The 23,373-nt window shown below is 41.2% G+C and overlaps 1 protein-coding gene across 2 annotated transcripts in view; it reads left to right on the forward strand.

Moving 5' to 3' along the window:
* Window positions 1–5,475, forward strand: part of YWHAZ (tyrosine 3-monooxygenase/tryptophan 5-monooxygenase activation protein zeta) — a 28,011-nt gene extending 22,536 nt beyond the window's left edge. For both annotated transcript variants that reach the window (XM_064507645.1, XM_064507646.1), the window contains exons 4-6: window positions 687–850; window positions 943–1,038; window positions 4,422–5,475. In XM_064507645.1, coding sequence (XP_064363715.1) covers window positions 687–850; window positions 943–1,038; window positions 4,422–4,481 — 320 coding nt within the window. In that variant the 3' untranslated portion in view covers window positions 4,482–5,475. The remainder of the gene's footprint in view (window positions 1–686; window positions 851–942; window positions 1,039–4,421) is intronic.
* The last annotated feature ends 17,898 nt before the right edge of the window (window positions 5,476–23,373 follow it).

A 23,373-nucleotide genomic window follows, 5' to 3' on the forward strand; every position in this document is an offset into this window, starting at 1 on the left:
AATGAGTTTCTGACAAAAAGACTAACTTTTATTTCCTAGCCCTTACTTCAAAGCATATGAGTACTAGAACTTTTAGGTAAAAACACTTTCCATAGCTGCACTGGAAATGGAACTATGTTGGAGGCTTTTAAAAATGTTTATTTAAATCAGATTGAGGGATGCTATGTATTACCTTTGCTAAGCTATTCGAACGCAAATGTATGAATGACAGCTACTGGAAGGATCAGGCACGTTTAACAGACAAAGATCATCAGTGTTTTTTGTGGTTAAAATGTGGATCTCAAATGCTTTGCAGCGTTTAAAGATGTTGAAATTGTGATACTGTATCAAACCTGTGTGTAGCTAAAACTTTAATTTTTTACATTCTGATTTAAATGGTGTTTTTCATCTCAAGTGCTACAGAAGTGTTGCAAACACTTGATTGTAAATACAGGTGGTCACAGGGTAGCAGGGAGGCATTCGAACCTATGATTTGATCAATGAGAAGCTCCTTTTTTAGCCATTTAAAAGTTTAATTTAATAAAAATCTTTGTAGAATAGTGACATGTTGAGTAATGTGCTCATTCACAAGCATTCACTCTTGACATACTTCTGTCATGCCAACATGAACACAGCCCCAATTGTATGTCTGAATACAGTATCTGAATTACTTGTGGTTTTGTGTGTGTTTGTTCTTTGCCCTAAAGGGATAGTGGAGCAATCACAACAGGCATATCAAGAAGCTTTTGAAATCAGTAAAAAGGAGATGCAGCCAACGCATCCTATCAGATTAGGTCTGGCTCTAAACTTCTCCGTGTTTTATTATGAGATTCTCAATTCCCCGGAGAAAGCCTGTTCTCTTGCAAAAACGGTAAGTCTAAGGGGAAAAAAAATATCCCAGTTAAATTATTTGCATAACCTTTAGAAGCCTGGCCAATGAAGTTGTTTGTTTCTTAACTCTAGGCTTTTGATGAAGCAATTGCTGAGCTTGATACATTAAGTGAAGAGTCATACAAAGACAGCACGCTAATAATGCAGTTACTGAGAGACAACTTGACAGTGAGTATCATTAAGCTCTGTGTATTGTTGATAGTGGGACTGGTCTTTATGGAACAGAGAGTTGTCTTGTTCACTGTTAGCTGTGTGTGTCGTTTACTTACAGATGAGTTTACAATACACTATATTTCTGAGCCGCATCTTTTTTCACACTTAACCTTTTGCCTTTATAGGCCAGTTAATACATTTTTCTGACAGTAGCCAAATTCCCAAATTATTCAGTAATTCTTTTTTTATTCAAGGAATTTAGCCTGTTTAGAAACAGGAAGTGAAATAATTTGAATTGTGACTAGCAAAGCTATTCTCTTTCAATATATCAGCAGTTGAGAATACAGTCACATTTGCATCTTAAAGTCGTTCAGTCAGATTTCACATAGCTTGGCCTGTTTGACTGCATATGCAAGGAATGGACCCTACACGAAAACTGCAAACAAATCTAGCAAGTCCTTTTGGGGACCTGTTTTGTTGTTTGGACTTTTTTCAATTCTGATAGAAACTGAATTTGGTATCAGTGTTAGCCAGCATGTTTCCAGAGCAGTTGCACAACAGCTATCTTAATTCCTTTTTACTTGGACTCATAGGTGTCCCCTGGTAAGTTAAGGTTCAAGACTGTGTCACTTTATCGGAGTAATCAAAAAATTGAATCTTGTGTGTGTGGCTTTTTTAAACCTACTTTGAACTTTAAAGCTGGCAAAGGTAAACATCTAAAGTAAACAAAGCGGTAAATACAAGCAAACTGAACGTAGTCATGTAATTAATGGTATAGTTCAGTCCCCAGTCTTCTGGGGAGAGGGGGAAAAATGTAAGCAAGAACTGCAAAACAAGCAGCACCTCTGGTTTGCAACTTTACTGCTATGCTCACCTGTTCTATGCATCTGAGGTCAGAGAGCTCTACAAAACATCTGCACTGCTTTTAGCAGAACTAGAGGTAAGATTGTACAGTTGTGTAAGATCACTCAGCGTGGTAAGACCTCAAAATTTCATTAGTAGGCTCTCCTCATAGGAGTTCCATATATTTTCTGCTCTTGCTTCTAATGTTTTATTTGCCTATTTCTTGGACTCTTTTCTACTAGAGTGGCAACTTAATGCTGCTGAAAAAGCTACTTGAGATAGTTCAAGCTGTTGCTTACAAAACAAAGGAAAGAGGAATTTCTTAACCTCTGTAATGGAAACATTGGGATAAGCTTTTATGCTGTCAGTGCCTGTGTGTACTGTCCCCTTGAGTGAGATTGCTCAAGAGCTGACCTCTGGATGAGAGATGTATTGAAATAGATGGAGAATAGAAGTTGACTTTGCTCTCTAGCTTCCCAGTAAAAATAATGAAAAGTTTGTCGTAGCAGCAGGAAAGCAAATTGCTCCCTACAAGGGCGAAAGCCAGTGTGAGCTACTGTAGTTGGCCTGGTAGTTCAGATGAGTTTTCCATTATAAAGGAGAAATCTGTAGATAGTTGCAAGATTACATTTTCTTGAATAGATGGATACATTTTGCCATCAGTGTTTCATGTGAGCTGTGCCAGTCTTGCTCTTAGGTTGATCCCTGGTTTTCTACAAGTTCTCTAGGTAAAAAGTAACTTTTGATGTACATGCTACTGACAAAGACTGCAAGGAGTATCATAAATTGAAAAAGGTCTGTTTTGCTACATTTATGCAAGTCTATTACAACCTTTTTGAGGTGGGCATTTTGACGGTGATTCTGTGTGTTGATCAGTTATGTGCAGTGGCAGTTTGCTTAGTTGATGATTCTTCTTACATTCTTTCTGAATTTTGCCTGTGGCTCGGGAGGAGTCTCTGATCATTCTCAGTGGGGATTGAGGGCAGTTATATGTTCAGAGGAATGTTTAATAGATGAGGTTGAAATTTATTTCACCAAGATTGTTAGATATTCCTCCTTTTGTCAGTCTGTGCTGAGAAATTACTTTATTTAAAAAAAAAAAAAAAAGCTTATCCCCATTTCCCTTCCCTTAAAGGGTTTTTCCCCAGCAGATTCTTTGAACTGTGTTCTCTATTGGTAATCCTCCTTTCAGATCAATAAGACTTTTTTTTTATTTATTGAATAAAAGTATGTACACATCTGCAGATATTCTAGAGGTGAGGATTTAGGACTGGAGCATTTTCTGTTGTCTTTCTACCAGCTCCTTTCACGAAAAACTGTTCCTATAACTATTCCTTACAAATGTATGGAATAGCACTAAAATTCAGAATAAAGGATTTGAACACAGTGCAGGTGCTAGAAATAGTATACTGGTGTTTCCAGTAAACTAACTTGTGGCTTAGTGTCTTCAGCAAAGAACATTTAATGCAGATATTGTGTGTTCAGAGCCAGAACAAGGCTATAGATCTTGTTACTCGGCTGTCCTGGAGAGGTAAAATGTTTCTGATACTGGATTTTTAGCATCTTGTGGGACCTTATTGGTGTAAGCTGTAGATAGACATAGAATTAAAGTTCTTCTTGACTTTTGCTACATAAGGCCGCACAGCGTGAAATATTCAGTTGGAACTGCTATCTCTCCAAAGAGAGAAAACTATTACAAAATATACTGGACTGGTAGTATGGTAGTAGTTTGGAAGCACCCAGTGTTGAGAAACACTGGCTTCACAAAAAAGAATTTTTTTGTTACGTTTGTTGCTCTGCAAGCGATGCTTAGTTGTACTTAATCTTGATATATGACTCCTTAATATGATGTTATGGAGCCAAAAGTTGGATTTTATGCATATTCTGTTTTTAGGCTGACTTACCTCCCATCCCAGGTTTGGAATTGCTGTGTATTCGTTTTCCCCTGCAGCAACTTCTGAATCCATTGACTGGTCTCAAATTTAACCAAAGGATAGAGATTTTAGTGAAATGGTTGGGGAGTGATGAGAGGGAAGCAGAGCCTGTTAGTGCCTTTTCTGAAGAATGGCAGCATCACTCTAATGTTGGATGTTGAGAAAGACCTTTTACTGAAGATTTGCCTTTGGAAAGATGCATAAAAGTTGTGTTCGAGGAGAAGGTGCAAATCCACAGGAAACCAAGTATTGTTAGTTCCTGATTCCCATGTATCTGTTTTGTAAGTCTGATTCTTACAAGCTTCTAATCGTAATTTAGTAAGCCTTGTGGATATGAGGCTCTGGTTTTGGCTGTTTGTGAACTTCCTCATTAAATGTAATGTGAAGTTGGGTCACCTAGGACTGGATTTCTGTTTTGTCTTGTGTAGGAGTTATAGCCATTTACTTTTTCTACTTTTCTGCAAAGAAAAATGTTTTAATGGGCGTGTTTTCTTCATGATACTTAGTAGGATTTTTCCTAAAACTATCAGAAAGCCTATTCGTTAAATGATAATTCATTATTAATTATAAGTTATAATACTAATATCTTAAATATTGTACTCTATTTTCTTTCCCAAACAGTTGTGGACGTCGGATACCCAAGGAGATGAAGCTGAAGCAGGAGAAGGAGGGGAGAATTAACCAGCCTTCCAACTTCTATCTGCCTCATTCTGAAATTTACACAGTAGACCATTTGTCATCCATGCTGTCCCACAAATAGTTTTTGTTTACGATTTGACAGGTTTATGTTACTTCTATTTGGATTTCTATATTTCCCATGTGGTTTTGTTTAATATTAGGGGAATAGAGCCAGTTAACATTTGGGGAATTTATCTGTTTTCATCTGAGGTGGCCAATATAGGGTTGTGACATTTTTATACAAGTTTTACATGTTTGGCATAGTGCTTTTGGTACATTGTGGCTTCCCACAAGGCCAGTGTTAAACAGCTTTCTATGTCAAGCAAAGAAGACTGCTTGCATATTGGTCTGTCATGGTGGAAAAAAGGGATAATCAGTTGCAGCCACAGGTGTAGTTAGCCTGAGTACTCAAGCTGGAGCACACAGGGCTGTGAATAAACTGGTGTCCCATAGATATTGCATGTCAAGCAAACATGTGAAATCTGTGGAATATACAATCAAGTGTACATCTTTGATTGCAGCTGAAGTGTTCCTTAAGACAGTTTGATAACCCAGTCAACTTTCTCTAGAGAAGGACAGAAACGGTTCACATTCCATTATTTGTAAAGTTACCTGCTGTTGCTTTCATTATTTTTGCTACACATTTTATTTGTATTTAAATGGTTTAAGCAACCTAAGAACAAATGTACAAGTAAAGATGCAGTAAAAATGAATTGCTTGATATCCATAATGACACTGTATATCGAGCACAGCAGTAAAACAAAAACCCATGTATTTAACTTTTTTAGGTTTTTTGCTTTTGTGATTTTTTTTTTTGATACTTGCCTAACATGCATGTGCTGTAAAAATAGTTAACAGGGAAATAACTTGAGATGATGGCTAGCTTTGTTTAATGTCTTACGAAATTTTCATGAACAATCCAAGCATAACTGTTCAGAACATGTGTATTAAGTTGATGTAAGTGGAATAAAAGTTTTATGAATGGACTTTTCAACTACCTTTGGTGTAGATTTCATGTGATCTGTCTTCCCACGCTTTTAGAATACTGTTATACAGGATTTCAGTATGGAAGTATTTTTATTAAGGAAAATCTTATTTGAATAATACTTAGGCATTTAGTTAATTTCATGGAAGTCAAGACTGAATATTTCATATCCATTTTAAGATTGCTGTAATTAATTTACAACTTCTAGAGCTTTCTGACTGTCCAGCTGGTATTCTGGAGATACCTTAACAAGCACATGGTCCCCAGACTTCAAGAACTTTATATGCATTTTGCTGTAAGAGCTGATCTTTGCAATAGTTCTAGCCATATGGAATCCTATGGCTCGCTGCAAGTCTGAAGTAGAACTGAGCAGGAGCCTCCATAGGATTCAGATATCACAGCTCAATCTGTGGAAAAGATCCGCAAAGTAATGATGCTCCTTTCTTCAAGCCCAGTAAGGTCTGCACTGATGTTATTTACAGAATAACTAGCAATTTGGGTTATTTGGTTTGAAAATAAAATAACTATGGGAAAGCAGAGACTACTTTTCAGACAGTATCTCATCTCTGCCAGGAGCTGAGACTACCTTAAATGAATGAAAGTGATGGAACTCTCTTGAAATTTCCCTGTTGTAAAACGTTTATGCAGTGAACTTAAAGGGAACTTGCTTGGGTGGGTTTTGTTTTTTGTTTTTATGGAACTGCACATGTAAGCACTGTCTAAGTGTTTTCTAGCTTTAGATAACTTCCCACGCAAATAAAAGGTATCTTAGTGTCAACAGGTTAATCTCCATACCTGGAAGAATAAAATGAATCAAGTGAACTTTATTGCCTCGCACTTCTGAGCAGGACAAAGGACTTAAGCAAATTACAGGTCTGACTGTGTAGAAGCTCAATATAAGAGGCTTTTTCTTTTGTTTCAAAAAAGTGTCGAAATGCATGATTGTTGCATCCAGAATCTGTTGCTGCATTTCTAGAGACAACCTGAGCCCTCTTGTCCCAGAACCTAAGGATCAAGATTAGTAGAAAAGGTGGGTGGAATAATCTTAAACCTTAAAAAGATATTTAGGGACATTAGTAACCATTTCTAGAGCTGAAAGTTAATAATCTATCTGTCATAATAGTTATAAAAAATTATAATCTGATTAAGAGCAGGAAGGAGAGGAGAAAAGGGAGGGCAAAGGTTAATGAGGCTTTGTAGGGGTGAACTTAGTATATCACTCAATTACTACTTAAAAAAATAATGATTTCTTTAAAACATATGAAAGCACTTGTCAAAAGGAAGAAAGCAGTAATCAAATACATTTGCAAAACAATTAAAGGGCCACATTCCAGTCTGGAAGCAAGGCAAGTTGGCTGACTGCGATGAAAAAATAATTCCTTTGGGGATATTGGATCCACTTTTAGAAAGGAAAAAGCTATAGCAAATGTGTGGGGTTCTGTTTCTTAGGTTGTAATGAAGATGTTGCCTGCGTGCCTTACTGAAAATATTCTAATTACATGCTAATTAACTTCCAACTTGCATGATAAACTACTTTTATTCTAAAAATTTAAATTTAAACCATACCAAATAACTTCAATGGAAATTGCTTTTATTTAAATTTTTATCCAACTGTTTAAGAATGTTTTGATTTAATAGGATTCAGGATGAACTGTGTAAACTTACTGCATGTATCAGCAAAAATCTTATATTCCTGAAAATTAAAAAAAGGACACAGCCAAATGGGGTATAGTGTAAGAAATACTTAACTCTTGTACCTTTAATCAATAAATAGTAAGGTATCTTTAAAAAGAAGGATTTTGGGGGTTTGTTTGTTTTTTAGAAAAGCTTGTTTTATTTGAGAATCTAAGCTATGTTTTAAATATCAAGAAAGGTTCACCCCTCAATCTTGATTTGCTTCCCTTCCCCCCACAGAAGAGTGATCCACAGTATTCGATGATGAAAATTAGCTTTATTTCCTATGTGAATTATTAACCTGCTCTTATTAAAAACATATCTTCATATAGCCTTTGTTCTAACACTGAAACCCTCCTAAGATGTGACAGTATCACTTCATATATAGTGCATATCCTGTTCTGAAATACTTAAGTCCTCCACTTTGTTGAGCAGAAAGATCTTAGAGAGGTTTTGAATTCTGTGAGCCTGTTGTGTGGTGTTAGCATTGCACATGTCTGCAATACAAAAGGCTATTTTACAAAAATCATACAGTACTTACAAACTATAGACTGGACAGCACAGGTTAAACTGGCAAAACAGTGCAAGAGATCATAGGTGTTTAAAATGAAGCATCTGTTATGCTGAAGACTGCCTGCAATCCACCCGCAGCGTTTTAGTCCTGAAGGGAAAGACTTCCAGAATGACAAGGCGGGCGTGCAGAAGCTTTCTCTCAGAGGGGAAAAAAAGGTGCAAGTTCAAGATACTGCAGAAGCAATTTCTGACAGTCCAATTAGTGCCTCCGTATTGCTCATTATGCCTTTTGCTTCAGGTTCTTCTGGAAGGCAGGTAGCTAAATTAGCTGCTGCTTCTATTGTTAATATTTCTGTGTAGCTGGCGGTACATGATTGGATATGCTTCCTTATTTCCGTAATTTGCATCTCAGCAAGATCCTGGCAAGCTGATATTTCCAAATTCTAAATGGAGGAGGGAAGGACAGCCGTGTGGATGAGAAAATGCATTGGAAATCAAGATCTAGCTTCTACTCTCAGCTCTTTTTTTGGTAAGTAGGTAGGTAAAATCCTACCATATCCTAGGTAGGACTTTATGGTAAGTAGCTTTTTTTTTTTTTTTTTTTTTTTTTTTAAAGATGTAGTTAAAAGCTAATGGAATATGCGGAATTCATGCTTTTCTGAAAATTGTTACTCAGTACCTTTATTAAAGAGGGGAAATTGCTGCTACTGAGGTGGTGTGAGGTTAACAAGTGTCTCAAAATTCTTGCAAGGAACCTGTTGAAAGTGAGAGCTATTTTAAACAACAGAGCTGTAGCCTTTGAGGTGTATTAAAAGGCCTTGCACTAATCTTGTGGGTATAATTGAGAATAATTTTTCCCTACTCCACCCTTAGAAAAATTAATGTTACCTGTGGGCTGTAGTAGCAGGAGCTGCTAGGTTTGATGAGCAGGACTAAAGCACACTTTCTACTCTAGAGGCTATGAATTACGGGGTCAAGGTCATTTGGTTAGTTTATTCTATCTTAATGTAACAAAATTATTTGCCGTAAGGATTCGTTTCCTTTTCCTATCCTCTTGTAGCCTATCTGAAATAACAAAATCATTTTAAATCTGCCAAGTGCTAATTGCCATGACAACTATTGTTATGCTGCTATTTAAGAAATTTCAGAAATGTAACATGATATAAGCCAACTTCAATAGGAATCCAGAAAATGAAGTACATTCCTTGTTCTTTGCGTTGTGCCCTGATGTTCCCAAACTTTGCTTTTGACAGATGAATGACAGGAAAGTGTTCCAAAGAGTTGCTATTCTGAATAATTCAGTCTTCAGCTAGAAGCAGAAAAGCAGAAACTGCTCTCTTAATAGGTTTGCAGTAATGTGGTCTCCGAGTGAGAGGTCTGTCTCAGGTTAGTGTGATTTTATTCAAGTCAGCATTTTGCGTTATCACTAGTTGTTTGACTTGTGGTTCGAATTATATTCTAACTTCTCCTCAGCAAAGCTGACTTGGAGCTTCAGTAGATGCAAAACACAGCAGGCTTTTTTGTTGTTGTTTTTTCTAATGGGAGCTTTAAGCAGAGTGAATTATACAAGAGGTAACAACAGGAGGTATAGATTCCTTTTGTAGAAGAGGGGGGATATTGGGGTATATTAGTCATCCCATTAGCACTGGCTGGGTCAGGATGACTCTTAGATCATGGGGCGAGGCTGTAGCTATGCAGCCCTTATCCCCGCTGTTTAGATCAGGGACGCATCCACTCTTGAAGACTCGTTGCCTGGAGATGTTCACTGAGGGGAGTGGTTCTGGCACTGTCATGGGCTAACAGTTTGTCAGTGAAATTTTTACCGGATAGAGCCACGTCTATTGTGATAGGTATCAAATTGCTTATTTAAAACTAGAGAGAAAATGGCCATTTCAGATTCAGTTTCTGAGCAAAATATAGCAACAGTTACAGCTTCGAAAAAGAAAGTTCTGAAGTGCTTCAGGGGTTCACTGTGCAAGCAGTACAGCACTATTTGTCCTCTCTGGAACCCGTGTTTTTGGAACATCTAAGGTTGCTGCTGTGTGTAGGATGGTTTTAGCCATGTTTTGGAGAGCTTTTTGGTAAAGCTATTCTGTAGAAAAAGAAATTTTAATGAAACTTTTTCTAATGCAGCTACTTAGATCAGTGGTTAAGTTCTACAGGCAAAACCTTCAGAAGTTTGAGCTTGTAGTGACTGAAAGTAGCCTTTCAAGGACGTTGAAATGCTGGGTCCCCCAACTGAACTACTAGATGTGGATCTGTAACACTGTAATTCATTACAGACCCATAACTTTGTGATTAACTTCAGAGAAAAGGACAAAATGAAAAGATTCCAAGGACAGTACTTCAAATATGTCACATCCATTTCAAGAACAGGAAGAGACCTCTTAAAATCTAGATTTGATGTACTTGCACTCATCCCAGCAGAATTCAGAAAGACTGGCAAGCATAAATGGGCCCCTAGTGACTGTAAGGCAGACATAGCAGTTGTCAATATGTAAAATTGCAAAGCCAAGTCCAAAGCTGCTGAGTGTTTTGGGATCCTTAAAGAGGAAAGAATCATTTAAATACAAATCGTTACCATAATAAAATGCCCTCATTCATAGATGAATGTCAAATATAATTTGTTTGGGTTGTTTCTTTACATCTCAAAAATAATATTTAGATATGTTTTGATCTAGCTTGACATTTTCTGCTGGCTGTACAGCCACACACAGCAGAGAAAAAGAAAAACGATCCCCAACTTTGTACCACATAGTATGGTGCTTGTCCATTGCACTGAGCATTTTTAAGAGGCTCATTATAGTTTAACTTTCTGGGACAGGGTAGTTAAGCTGTTTGCTATTAATACTAAGCCATTTAGCATCAGCATGTTTAATTCCAACTCTTGTTGCCAGAGGGAACTGGAGAAACCTTCTAGGTCAGTAAGGTCACCTCTGGAATGCCAGCAAGTGGCATTTCATGAATGAGAATTGCTCTGGTAAAAAATACTGACGTACCATTGCCTCTGGCTGCTCAACAGGTCCTGGGACTAACAAAAGGTAACAGGTTGTATGCTTCATAGAGAAAACACTAAACTTAAGCAAAACATCTGTATGCATACTTTGAAACCCAACAGTATTCCTGTACTCAGTTTCACAATTGGTAGGTGATCTATTTCTGTTCAATGTAGAGAAAGCTTAACCCTTTAGTGCATAAAGATGAGATTACTCCTAAACTAGAAGACGTGAGGCATTTGAGCATTCACCTCCCATGTTTTCATCCTCCAAAATGTGCTGAATTGTCCGTGGATGTGTGGAAAGAAGTACAACTGTAGAAAGATGACATTTCATATTTTAAAAAAGTTTCATGAAAAAGTACTACGGCTTTCCAGCTTCCCCAGTTTCAGCCATGAAGAGGTGACAGAATCTTACATGAGAGTGAAAAATTATTCAGTTCCTGAAACCGAGTGGTTACCTTTTGATTGTAGGAAAACAGTAACATAAGTCTTTTATCTAAAGCAGTGACCATTGGCAATAAATGGTTCCCTCAAAGATAAGGCAGGTTGATGATCAGTCTACAGTTCCAGCATAGCTTGAACTTTAGTCCTGATCTGCCAAGGCTGCCCATCAGTAGCATTACAGAAAACTAACTTTTGCGTAAAGAATTTTGCGTACTATCCTTTTCTTACCAAGCTATTTTGTTAGGCTTGAAATTAAATGCTGAATCGCAGGCAAAATGAAAGGTTGAATCACTGAGGCTATAAAAACAGCTTATATTTAAAAGTTAGAGAAGGTAAGACATAGCATTATGTATTCTAGAAGATAGTTATTTTATAGAGAATGCAAACATATACTTTGAGGTGAGCAAAGAACGGTCTAATAACAAGACTACAACGAAAGCTGGGAACTAAGGAACTAAGCAGACATGCTAAGAGAGATAGGGAAGTGAGGCAGCAAGAATCAGACCTCAAAGCACATGGTAGATTACACCACCCAACTTCCGAGCCAGACATTCTAGCATTTCAGTAAGGACAATTACAATAGTGCATTCAATGAGACCTTTCCATTTTGTAGGACTGAGAAGTATTTCACAAAATACTCACATATGGACTTGTTAAATGAGAATTTTTATATAGAACGTGACCTACAAATGGTCTGGGCTTCTGCAAAATGGGATTGTATTCATTAAATATGACCTTCAGAGATAAGCAGAGTTAGACTTGTATCTTTTTTTGCCTTTTTCTATCTTAAGAAACATTATGTTAAGCATATGTCAGGCCTGTGTCACCTACAAAACTGATGAGATTTTGATTAAAATTTGGTTTTGGTTTTACTGCTTTCCTTCTTAGAAATTCAGGTCCTAATTATAGTCATAGGGGAACTTGTGAAATGACAGCATCACCAGAGTGAAGACACTGAATGCTGCACAGATAAAGGTTTTAAAGGGACTGCTTAATTGGTTTTGATTTTTCTTAACAAAAAACCCTGCCTATGCCTTATGAGCACTGGGGCATATCTTTAAAAGCTCAACAATCTTTCCTTTTCCATTATTGCAGCAGCTTAAAATTACTATCCTGAGGGGTTGGTCAGTAAAGGGAATTTTTGCTTCAGGAATTATTATGGTGGTGTAATATGCACAGTTTTTTCCTGCCATTGAATCTGTAATATAAACAAGGCCCAAAAGATTTTGAATACACTTGGAAAGTAAAATCAAAATCAGCTAGGTTTGACATCCCGAACTGCAGTCTTTACCTGCCAAGGACAATCTCCGGCCATCGTGACAAAGCTACTGGTGTGCCACCTTCCCAGCTGCAGCCTGGCTGCAGACCAGAGGCAACTCGTTGCCTTCCTAAAATCCTACTATTGGCAGGAATAACCGTCAGATAGACAAATTGCCTGAAGAAGCCCTTGGAGTTCCCAGATAGCTTAAGCAGTTTGGTAGAGGTGTGTGGAATTGGCAAGTAAAAAGTGGAAGGATTGATGAACTTTCAAGGAGGGAAAAGAGTGTAGCTCTGATAGGTGGGATGCAATGGGAAGTCACTTTATGATGGGATAAACATATTGGTAATAATGGAAAAATTCTCTGAGGAAGTCCTTTGTTAATATTTTGGTAGTGCATCATTTCCCAAACTCAAGGCAATGCAAAGGATGGATCCAGGATGCTTTCCCCAGTCAAAATGGGCTTAATTAGGAATACTGACTGAAAGTAAAATAAAAGGCTAAAATGTATGGCTTCAGAAACATTTTGTGGTGGCAGAACATGTACGTGTGGAGGAGAAGGGTGATTTTAATGGCCACAGTCATGAAGTTCATAATGAGCTTGCAGCCTCACCAGATTGTGCCTTATACTTCAAAGATCCAGTGATTCATGAGCCAGCTTCTCCTTTATCCCAATAATACCTGGCTATCAATAACAAAGGGAAGTGGAACAAAAAAGTTGCTGTGCTGGTTTCAGCCAAGAAACTTTCTTAAGAAGAACCTTTACTCTGACTTAAAGAAAAAAGAAAAGAAAGAAAATCTAGATTTCAAGATTTTTCTTTTTTTTTTTTTTTCCCTATCAGATGGATGAAACAAGATAACCAAATACCAAATGGTTTGTTCATTTTCTTCTGGTAATAGTGTATGTGTGATATCTTGTTGCAAAATAAAGAGGAATCCTTTTCTTCCCAAAAGAAATTCAAGAGTTCAGTGTCTCTGTTCTGTGCTGCACCTGATTTTCAAGCTGTGCTGGTTTCCTCACTCTGTAATCATGTTGACTGGGTAATATACATGTTTAGAGACTGTTCAGCAACTGCTGAACATAGCAGTGCTCAAAGGGATGCATCCCTATCTGTGATTAGCTTCTCTGAAACACTGAACAAACTGATTTCCAGGGACAAATCATGGTGATCTCTTCTCTGCGACCTGATACGATGGAAGTCAGAGTCACTTTTGCCAGCTAGTCAATTAATGCATTATGGTCATTAAGACTTCGTAACATGAAAATCCTGTCAGAGGCTGCAGATATGGATGACAAATGAACCAGTGAAATGAAAGCCACTTTTGAGCCTTCGGGAGCTCTTGTCTTCATTGCTATTATCACTGCTGCAATATTCCAAAATTATTCCCAGGAAATTCAATTCGTTTGAACTTAGGAAGATGATGTGACCAACATCCTTATCTCCCTGTCACCTCCTTCATTTGAAAATGCAGTGTGACCGATAAGCCTCCAAGGAACCGGATGGATTCGTTGCAGATGTCCAGTGCAGGCTGGTGATGACAAAGTGCATCCATCAAAAGCTGAAGGAACAGTCTGGCTTTTTCCCTGCAGCAATCACACTGTTTATCATAGGTGGTTTCTAGGTTTTATGGTGTGGAAATGGAAATTCCATTTTCTTGGAATGATAAAGATGAAGCCTAAACTCTTCTCTCCCTAAAAGCTGTCCCTAAAGATCAAGGCTGAAACAGATGAGTGGAGGAATTCAAGATAGCTGCCTACCTTTTTCCTGTTCCTATTTACTGGCTAAAGGATGGACTTCAGACTTCAGGGCTGCCAGGTTGGACTTAAATTCATAAAAGGTATGTTTTAATTGAACTGTTTGATTGAAATATTTATTCTTCAAACAAGAAACTTCAAGATGAAATTTAAACCTTATGAAAATCACTAATATTTCTGAGGAAATGAGAGCTGAATTTGGAGCAGACTTCATATCACATGCAATATATAAAACCTCCATCTCACTTTGCTAGCAACGTTCTTGAGACAAATTAAAGAATCAATTAGATGCCTTTCAAAAGGAAATAAGATTTCCAAGAGGAATGAGCCAGATGACCTTTTCTTAATTTTAGAAATGTCTGTTACTCTCTGATGCCTTTTTCTTTTAGCTGTTAACCCTACAGAATGAACTGCAATATTATTTTTGTGATATTATATTTTCTTTAATTATGTCTTTTCTTTCATGAGACATGTAGTAAGATTTCCCATTGTGTCACTCCTTATGCTAAAACCACATAGAGCTGAAGGTAAAACTCACAATTAGAAAAATCAGATTGAAAAATTGTGAGATACTATAAGGCAATTTCAGTGGCACATTACAGCAAGAAGAAAAATCTATCTTTGAAAAAATGAAAATTTTGTTTATTCTGCTGATGGGAAAACAGAAATATTTTTGTAATTACTTAAGAGTTGGCTGCTGAAAGTATCTGACATCCATCTCTATCTAGCTGCATCCCTGATGGAGAGCCTGAGAAGGCAGCATAGAAGTCTGGCTCTTCTGTAGCTGAGGAAGAAGCCCTGAGTGAAGGGTTTTTTGCTTTGCAGAACTGCCAGAAGATGCAGAATTATCTGAGAAAAGAGAGATCTCTTAGGAGATGTTTATGCTGTTAATAATGGAAGTGAGTGGGCCTTGTAAATGGGCATATAAAACACATGCCCTGGAGGGGTCTGTATTCTCAGTGAATCTGTAGAATTCCCCCACAGACTGGATTTGGTTCTGGAGTTCCTATCTCTGGTCCTAACTGCCTGGTACCTCCATCTGGCAAAGACAGCCTCAGTGGACAACTGGCCAGTTGTCCACTGTACTAAAACCTTGGCACCTGCAACTAAGTACTGTTGGCAGTTCACACTGAAACTCCATTTTCCTTAGTAAATAATGAACTCAACATCTCTTAGCAGAGAGAGGCAATGTGTTTTCTCCATCCAGACATCTCTGTACACTTGACTTTCGCTGAACTCATAAGGCAGCATCAATATCTGTCTCATGATGGCAAACATCTGGTGCCTTGGGCCACACAGGGGAGAAAGATGCCAGACTCCCTCAATTCAAACACCGCATTCAGCCCAAAGGTGTGTTTTTAAGCATGAAGCCCACAGAGGATATTCTTCAGCATCAAGCCACAGCATAGAAGAGGCCAAAATGTACAATGTCTTGAACTTGATAGTGTAGAGGAAGACTGCGAAGAGCAAGCAGTGCTCCGTCAGCCATCCGTCTACCACCAGGAACAGGCCTCCCAGTAGCTAACACTGGCCATCCGAAAGTCCAGTGCCTAGTGCAGGGTCCTAATCCCCTAAAATCAACAGAAAAGAAAGGGGCCCCTCTACAAGGTGATTAATACTCTGAGATGGATACAGGATGGTCTGGACCTCCTGGAGATGCTGCTCTCTCTCTGTTGAAGGGACAGCAAGCCCCCGTTTGTGCTGTCTGAAGTTGGAGTAGCTGCCCCTCTGCACTCTGACTCGGGCCTACGTTTCGGCCCTGTCCTTTCCCCCCCATGTAAGAGCACAGCTGGGTATGTTTGAAGGTTGAGGCCCTGGAGGAAAGCCAGCTCTGGCAGCACCAGCAAACCACCAGAAAGGACTTCCTTTGTGTGGCTGGGGGAGCCTGAGCAAGCAGGGAGACTCCTAACCCTGACGTTTCTGTAACTGGTTCCCTTGCTGCCACACAGCCAGGGAAGCAGTTCGTGTCAAAGCCATCCTCTAAGTTACTCTTGTTTCTGTGCTTTGTGGTCAGCGTCAGGACCTGTTTCTAGATAAAGAGTCCTGCCATGGGAAGAGATGGGCATTGTTTTTCTGGTATAATCCAAGTGAGGGACTCGTATGTCTTCTGTTGCCCTGCATTGCTCTCTCCTCTGGCTCACACACACGCTTCCCCACCCTTCACTACTGAGAAAGAGGCAGAAAGCACAGCTGGGGATGAGGGGACTTCTCAGACATAAACACCTCCCTCAGCCCTTGGCACAGGTGTGGTTGTATCCTTCTTTTTACAAGCCCTCCTTGTAAAGAACCAGCAAAAGCTATTTCTTGGCAAAATGATGATCTCTGAATAAACACGGGAGCTGCACAGATAATAAAGCCTTGATGCTGCAACCTGTCACACACACGAAGCAGAGCACTGAAGTGAAATGGCAGGTGGAATGAGTATTCGAGCAGAATAAGTATTGAAGAACACCACAAATGGGAACTGGGCATGTTTTTTTATCATCAATTCAGAGCTGTCTGTAGCACAGCGATCCTCTCTGCATGCAGTGGGGCACACCACGACATGGGCCTCGTCTTCACTGTGAAGGAAAAGAGCCATATGCCCCCAAATGCACCCACCCATCAGATCAGGTCCCTCTATTTTTGGAAAGCTCATCCTTTCTTGCTGCTCCAAGGCATCATGATCCAGACCCAGCAAAGAGCTTGCTGTTTGCAGTCAGCAGGGCGCTTTCTGTTGCCTTTCAGAGAAAATGGATCAGAGGCTCAACAAGGCAGAAAGCATGTTGCAATTAAAAAGCAAAAGCTCATACATTATGATAAAATTTGTGGCTTACACTGGAAGGAAAGATTTATAGTTCCACTGCATTTCTTTCCAGAGAGTACTGGGCCATCCTAAGAGCCTCTTCATGTGGTTTCACAATTAAAAAATTGATGCAGCTGAAGACTAATCTTTATTTTCAGCTAGATCAAGTCCCTGATCACAAGGCCACAGCAACACCAGTGTCAATACTGGGGAGGTGCTGGTAAAGAGCAAGGCTGCCCTTTGCGATGGCAGCTTGTTGTGAAACCACAGCATTTGCTAGAGCTCGAGCCTGCAAACTTGCAACAGCCACTGCAGTACTTGGCTTCTCCATCCTGTGGAGCAAAGGTGTGCTGGTTGTGGCTTTTCTGACCTAAACCGGGATGGTTCACCACTGAGCCACTCCTGCATAAAACTGGAGTAATGCAGCGTCAAATCCCACCCTGCATGTCCTCTATTTCTGTGTAAGGTATAAATAGTTGTAGAGCCTAAAAATGTTTATAATTTTTATGTGCCTAAAAAGAAACTAGGTTAGACAGTAAAAAGTACATTGCTCAGACTTTTTTCTCTAAGGAAATGGGGAGGGTGAACTTTCTGCTTATAGACAATACGTGAAAAGTGATTTCATCTGAGAATTTATCTCGTACTCATGCCACATTGTTATTCGACACTAAACAACATCTTATGCCACAAGATTATGGTTTCAGTAGCATGCTGCTGCAACCATCATGTGCTAAAGATACAAGCCAAGAAAGGTTTGTAGGGAGTTACCGATACATTTTATCAGACCAAGTTTAGACCATAAATGTTAGGCACAGTGTTTCTCTATGTATTTTCACTTGAGACTCTTTCCATCTACTGTGGTCAATAAGCAGAGTGAATACAGCAGTTTCTAGCAGTTACTGACTCCTGCCAACTCACTTAGAGGAGTAGCAGGGTGGGGAAAGGACGAGACTGGAGTTAATTTGGTTTTCATTGCTCTGCATGAATTCTTGTTGTTTTTTCTTAAAACACTCACCCACCACTCGCCCAGCATGGAGCTGCACCCAGTGATTCTTCCAGAAATGGCACAGGATCAGTCCTACTTGATCTAATTTCTCCTTAAAGCTCATGGTGTTGTCAGCGGCTGCCTGCAAATGAAGGTATCACCTGCTTGTTAAGATTAACCATGGCAACAAGATGGAAGAAAGTAGTCTCTTGGGGTTCTTCATGTTTCAGAATTTCTGGAGTACATGTACAGTAAGATAAAAAAAGCCTGGTTCATTATGCATTTGAGTAACTCCTTCGGCGAAGAACTTTGATTTCCCTAATCAGGAAGACTGGCAACAACTGCCGAACCAGTGTAAAGCAGCAAGGTTGTGCCAGCTGTGCGGGTCTGCGTTAGGCACGCAGTCTAGTTCCTATGCAGGCTTGAGCTGGAGACCCAGATCCTCTGCCTCTGCTTGCCACCTGCTTATACCTGACATTGGCCAAATGATTCCTCTGTTTGAGCACAATCGTGTAAAATTACAGCTATGGCTTGAGAGTGCATTTCCCCCACAAGAGATGTGTTCTAGACATGGTAGGCGTTATTTAGCAACGTGGAAAATTTAGCAGTCCTTCTCACCTGCGATCCAAAGTCAGTGTGAGAAATTGCCTTCAAAAAATACAGTTCTAGAGGGAAAGGGACAATATAGATAGCTTTTTCACTTAAACATGATCATACAGCATCTTCAGAAGTTGATGTCCTCATTGCAGCTGCTTGGAAGACTAATATTGGAAAACAAATCAAGACCACAAAATAACAAGTCCTCTGACACAAAAGAAGTGGCTGTTCCACAAAAGTAAAATAAACCCCGTCACCCAGTTGTTTACAAATATCAAGCGCAGCAAGCACGGACAGTAAACGTGGGTAGCCCAGCCAGCACCCAGGGTGCAGGTGATGACCACAGCCACCGTTAGCAGCACAGGAACAAGAAGAGCTGCTCAGCATCTCTCACCCGGCCTCAGAGAGCGACAGACGCCCCATCATCCGCACGTGGTGACCTGTCCCTAGAGAAAGGGTCTTTCTGAACAGAGGCCATTAGGGGCTGGTTTGTGAGCTCTGGTTAGGTTTATAATTCACTGTTGTTACTCTGAGCACTGCTGTTAGCCGTACAGCTATGGCCTTTGACCAGTCCTCCCTCTGAGTTTTTCTGAGGGCCAGGCCTGAGTTTTTCAAAACGCAGCTTCATTCCCACTTCCCCAAGAAGGGCCTGTGAGGTCGTTGCTGCTGCCTTCGATGGGCTCTGGAGCAGCCCTTGAAATATGAGGCTGGCAGACAGTGCGTTTCTTTGAAGCCTTCAGCCTCTCTTGGTTTTATGTAGCCTTACAATGTTTTGCCGAATGCCAAACAAATGAGATAGACAAAGATCTGAATAAATCTCAGTATTTCAAAAAAGCTCATTAGAAAGTTTGCAATCCATATATCAAATAATTATCAAATAAAAACCAGTCAATTCAAGTGCCTGCAATGCTAAAATGCTATAACTTTCAGCAAGAACTGCTTTAAATAGCCCTTTCATGGCATGCACTTCCAAGGCACCATGAGGAGAGAACCATGCATTTTCTGGTCTCCACCGTTTGCTCTGGTAAAGGCACAGGCCCACAGAGGTGGGTGGGACAGCCGTGTCCCATGGTGGCCATGCCCCACAGCACCCGTGCCAAGGGGCTGCGCAGGGAGGCACTTGGGGCTGGCAGCCCCTGGGTGGGGATGCCCAGGCCAGCCGGCTGCAGACCCAGGCAGGCTGCCCACGCAGGAAACAGCGACCCACATCTGATCCACAGTCGTACAGTGATGGGGGCTGCGAGGGCCCCCGGGTCGCCTCATCCTGCCCATGCAGAGCCAGGCCAGTCGGGCAGGTGGATCCAGCTCTGGCATTGGAGCGGGTCGCTCAGGACATCGTGCAGCTGCATGATGAGTGTACCCAAGGTTGCCAGCCCCCTTGGCGAGGGGAGATGTCTCCCAGCTGGGATTTCTGCCATGCTGCCTCGCACCTGGGGCTCTTGGCCTTTGGCTGTGCCCCAGAGAAGGGCCTGCTCCATCACCCCCACAGCTGCTGATGAGGCAACTGCAGACAGCAGCAAGATCTCCCCAGCCCAGTCCTTGTGGGGCCGGCCAGCCCCGGCGCTGCTGTAGAGGTTGCTGCGGCTCTGGCTCTCTGCAGCTGCTTTTGCCAACATGAGCTTTGAACAGCAGAGCAGCACCTCCATCAGCCCCCGGACAAGTCACCCAGCCCACAACACCAATGGGCAGCTGCTCCCGCATGCAGGCAGCAAGCCATGCCCTGAAACACCAGCGTGGAAGAAGCTTGTGCTGCCTGGAGCTGAGCTGACAGGTCTCGGTGGCTCTGGGTCAGGGGATGTGGCCTGTTGCAGCGTCAAGTGCAAAAGCCCCTCTCTCTCCCACTGCCAAAGCCCGACCTCTGCTCTCTGGGGCCTGGGGAGACCCCCGGGAAGCAGCAGACGGGGTGTCATGGGGCTGACAGGGCCAGGGGGCGTCTGCATGGGGCTGCGGGGCACGCAGAGCCAAGAGCATCAGTAACCATAAAACAGCAGCACTTGTTTTCCCACTGAATTTTAGGAAACTGGATGGCTCTGAGCCCAAAATGTTTTTCATATTGGAAATGAAATCCAAAGTGCCTTTTAGGTGTTAGTGATAACTTATACCTTTCTAAAAAGATCATGAGAACATTTGAATTTGTCTTGGGAAGAGGGCTTAAAACTACACAGTTTGGGATGTTATGAATAATTTTCACAAAGATTCAGATTACTACCCAAGAGTTAATATGATTAAGATCTTTTTTTTTAATTTTATGAAAGCTTTCAGATTCATCAAGTGCACTGTTCCTTTTATCCCAAGATACGTATACCTATTAGCGCTTGCTGTACATCATTTTGACAAAGTAAGTTTTCTGAGACTTATCTGTATAAAAAATCCAAATTACTATAAACATCTTTATTCACATCAAAAGCATTTTTATTTTGCAAGTATTTCCGGTTGTTTCTTGCTTAGAACTCAATGCTAAACTATAACTGTAGAGGGGGAATCTAGCCCTGCTGTTCAGTCTCACCACCTGCAGATGCTGAACTACAGTATTTCCATTTTTGTACAGTGATGTCAGGCCTACAGCCTACACCCATGGATTCACACAGGCTGAGAATGCCTGAATCCTCCAGGCTGGGAGCTTTAGCCACCACATTCTCACCAAGGAAGTCAAGGAGAGCCACGGCATCACTTTTTTTCCACATTGCTCTGCAACAGTTTGTCTGTGCATCCTGCCCCACCTCAGATGCTGATGACCGGAGATGAGAAATGATGGCCAACGTCTCAGGCAGGGACCTGGGAAGGAGCACAAGAATAGGGCAGCCCCCAACCCTTATTGAGGTACAACTTGGCCTGGTGAAATGCCAAATCCACTGTGTGTCCTGGCTGCCGCCTGACAACACACCACGGCAGAAGCACCAGGGCGAGGAGCTCCGCGAGCTGCCAGGTGATGCTGGCACCAGAACAAGGGATACAAATGGACCACAAGTGAGAAGACAACATCTCACCATGTGAGCACTGCAGTTTGGGGACAGATCCCTATTCAAAACTTGCAGAAATGGGAGAGACAAAAATTCCTGGCTATTTTTAAGAGGAAGCTTGCTCAAACTATGGCAAGAATTAGCCAATGTGGCTGCTGGGACCTTGCATGAGAGAGACGGGCCACAGCAGGCCGGGGCTCACTCCGCTGTGACACTGGCACATCTGCAGTGTGCATGCACCCCGGTGTAACTGTGGCAGCGTTTGGCCCAGTAAGTTGATTCCCACAGTTAACCAGGTGATACAGTGGGACCTCGACAGCCAGCAAAAGTTTAGAAGTTTAGGTAAAGGCTCTCAGATTGTTTCTTCTTACTGCCAGAGCTTCAATTCACTGAACCATTTGTACTTGGGGTCTCGAGATGTCCTCGTCTTCGTGGCAATTGTGAGTGGTCAGGGTAAGAGAACGGGATGGTTCTTGCCTGGGATCCCACCAGCCCACGTAGCCTGATGGCTCCAGCAGGCATGCGAGCATGTCTGCAGCATCAGTAGCGATGTAATAGCTGAGTAATCTTACAAGGTAATTACAGGGTTATTTTTGCCCTCTAAAATAAAGTGCTACCTCATAATTAAAAATAAAGAGAATGGCAATTCTAATTATCAGGCTTTAATTAGGCTGACAGGTGTATACACGGTGCTGCAAGGACTATTCTTACTCCCTGCTCTCCGTCTCCACCCACATCTCCCCATGAACCCTAGCCACCTCACTGCTACTGCGGCTGTGGCAGAGGACGGAGCAGTGTCTGCTCGAGCCTCCACTCCTCCGTCGTTCCAGCTGATGCTCCTCGGGAGCAGGGGTACCTTCCCCATTTCCCAAGCAAAGGCACCAGGAGCTCCTGCTGGGCTTGAAAGCCTAGAGAGCTGCTGAGTGACCCTGCCTGCCTGGTCTGACCAGGTTCTCATGCCACCGCCACCATTTGCTGTCCCAGGGCCCTCCACACCGCACACCTGACAAGTCTGATTCACTTGCTTTCTCCACTTTGTTTTCCAAAGGACAGATTGTGAAGCGATTTTGCTTTGTGCCCACTACACATGTTACTGAAAGCCATGGCAAAGATGTGCACCTGGCCCTTGGAGAGGAAAGTAATGATTTTTCAAATTCACTCTTCCGCCCTGTGAGAGCTCTGCCTCAAGAAAGACCAGTCTCACGCTGGACACCGCGCTTCAAGAATCAAGTCAAATACTGAGCATGGCACTTATTACCTAGTGCTCAGATTATGGAGTATTTGGATGATAAAGAGATGAAATTCTGCTCCCAATGAAACCAAAGACGAACTCTCCCACTGAAGTCAGGTGCAAGACTTTCATCTCTGAATAAACCTCAGCAAATACCATGCAGGTCTGAGGAATAAGCCCTAGAAACAGCCCTCAAACTTTGATGCCTACTGCAAACCAATCTGAGGGCTGGTGCCTGACACTTGATCTTTAGACACCTTAGCAGCTCATACATTGCAAATTTAACATAAGAAGCATAAATTATATTGTGTTTCATCTGCTCACATACTAATGGAAGATAATCATAGCCTGGTATCTCTTCATGCTTAAAATATTGTAGCAAATACACTTCATTGTTCTTTCTATTTTTCACCTAGCAGCCTTGCAACTCAGGGCTTCTGGGGAAGGGTAAATAGGGCCCATATCAGAGACTGATTATGATTAGGCATCTACATACAGGCAGCTTCTGCTGCAGGTAGGAGGTCTTAAAAGTCTCTCTGAGTTCAAGAATGCCTGTAAGTGTTGCTCACATTAAAACTTCAATAAAGTGACCACAATATTGCACTACAATCTCCAGCCCTGGAACTAAAAAAGAAAGCACCTCTGTGCTGCTGGTAAAAGAATGTTGAAGAAATATCAGGTTATTCCTTTTCAGCTCTTTTTTTTTTTT

This window comes from Dromaius novaehollandiae, chromosome 2 (assembly GCF_036370855.1).
Source record: "Dromaius novaehollandiae isolate bDroNov1 chromosome 2, bDroNov1.hap1, whole genome shotgun sequence".
NCBI classification, from domain to species: Eukaryota; Metazoa; Chordata; class Aves; order Casuariiformes; family Dromaiidae; genus Dromaius; species Dromaius novaehollandiae.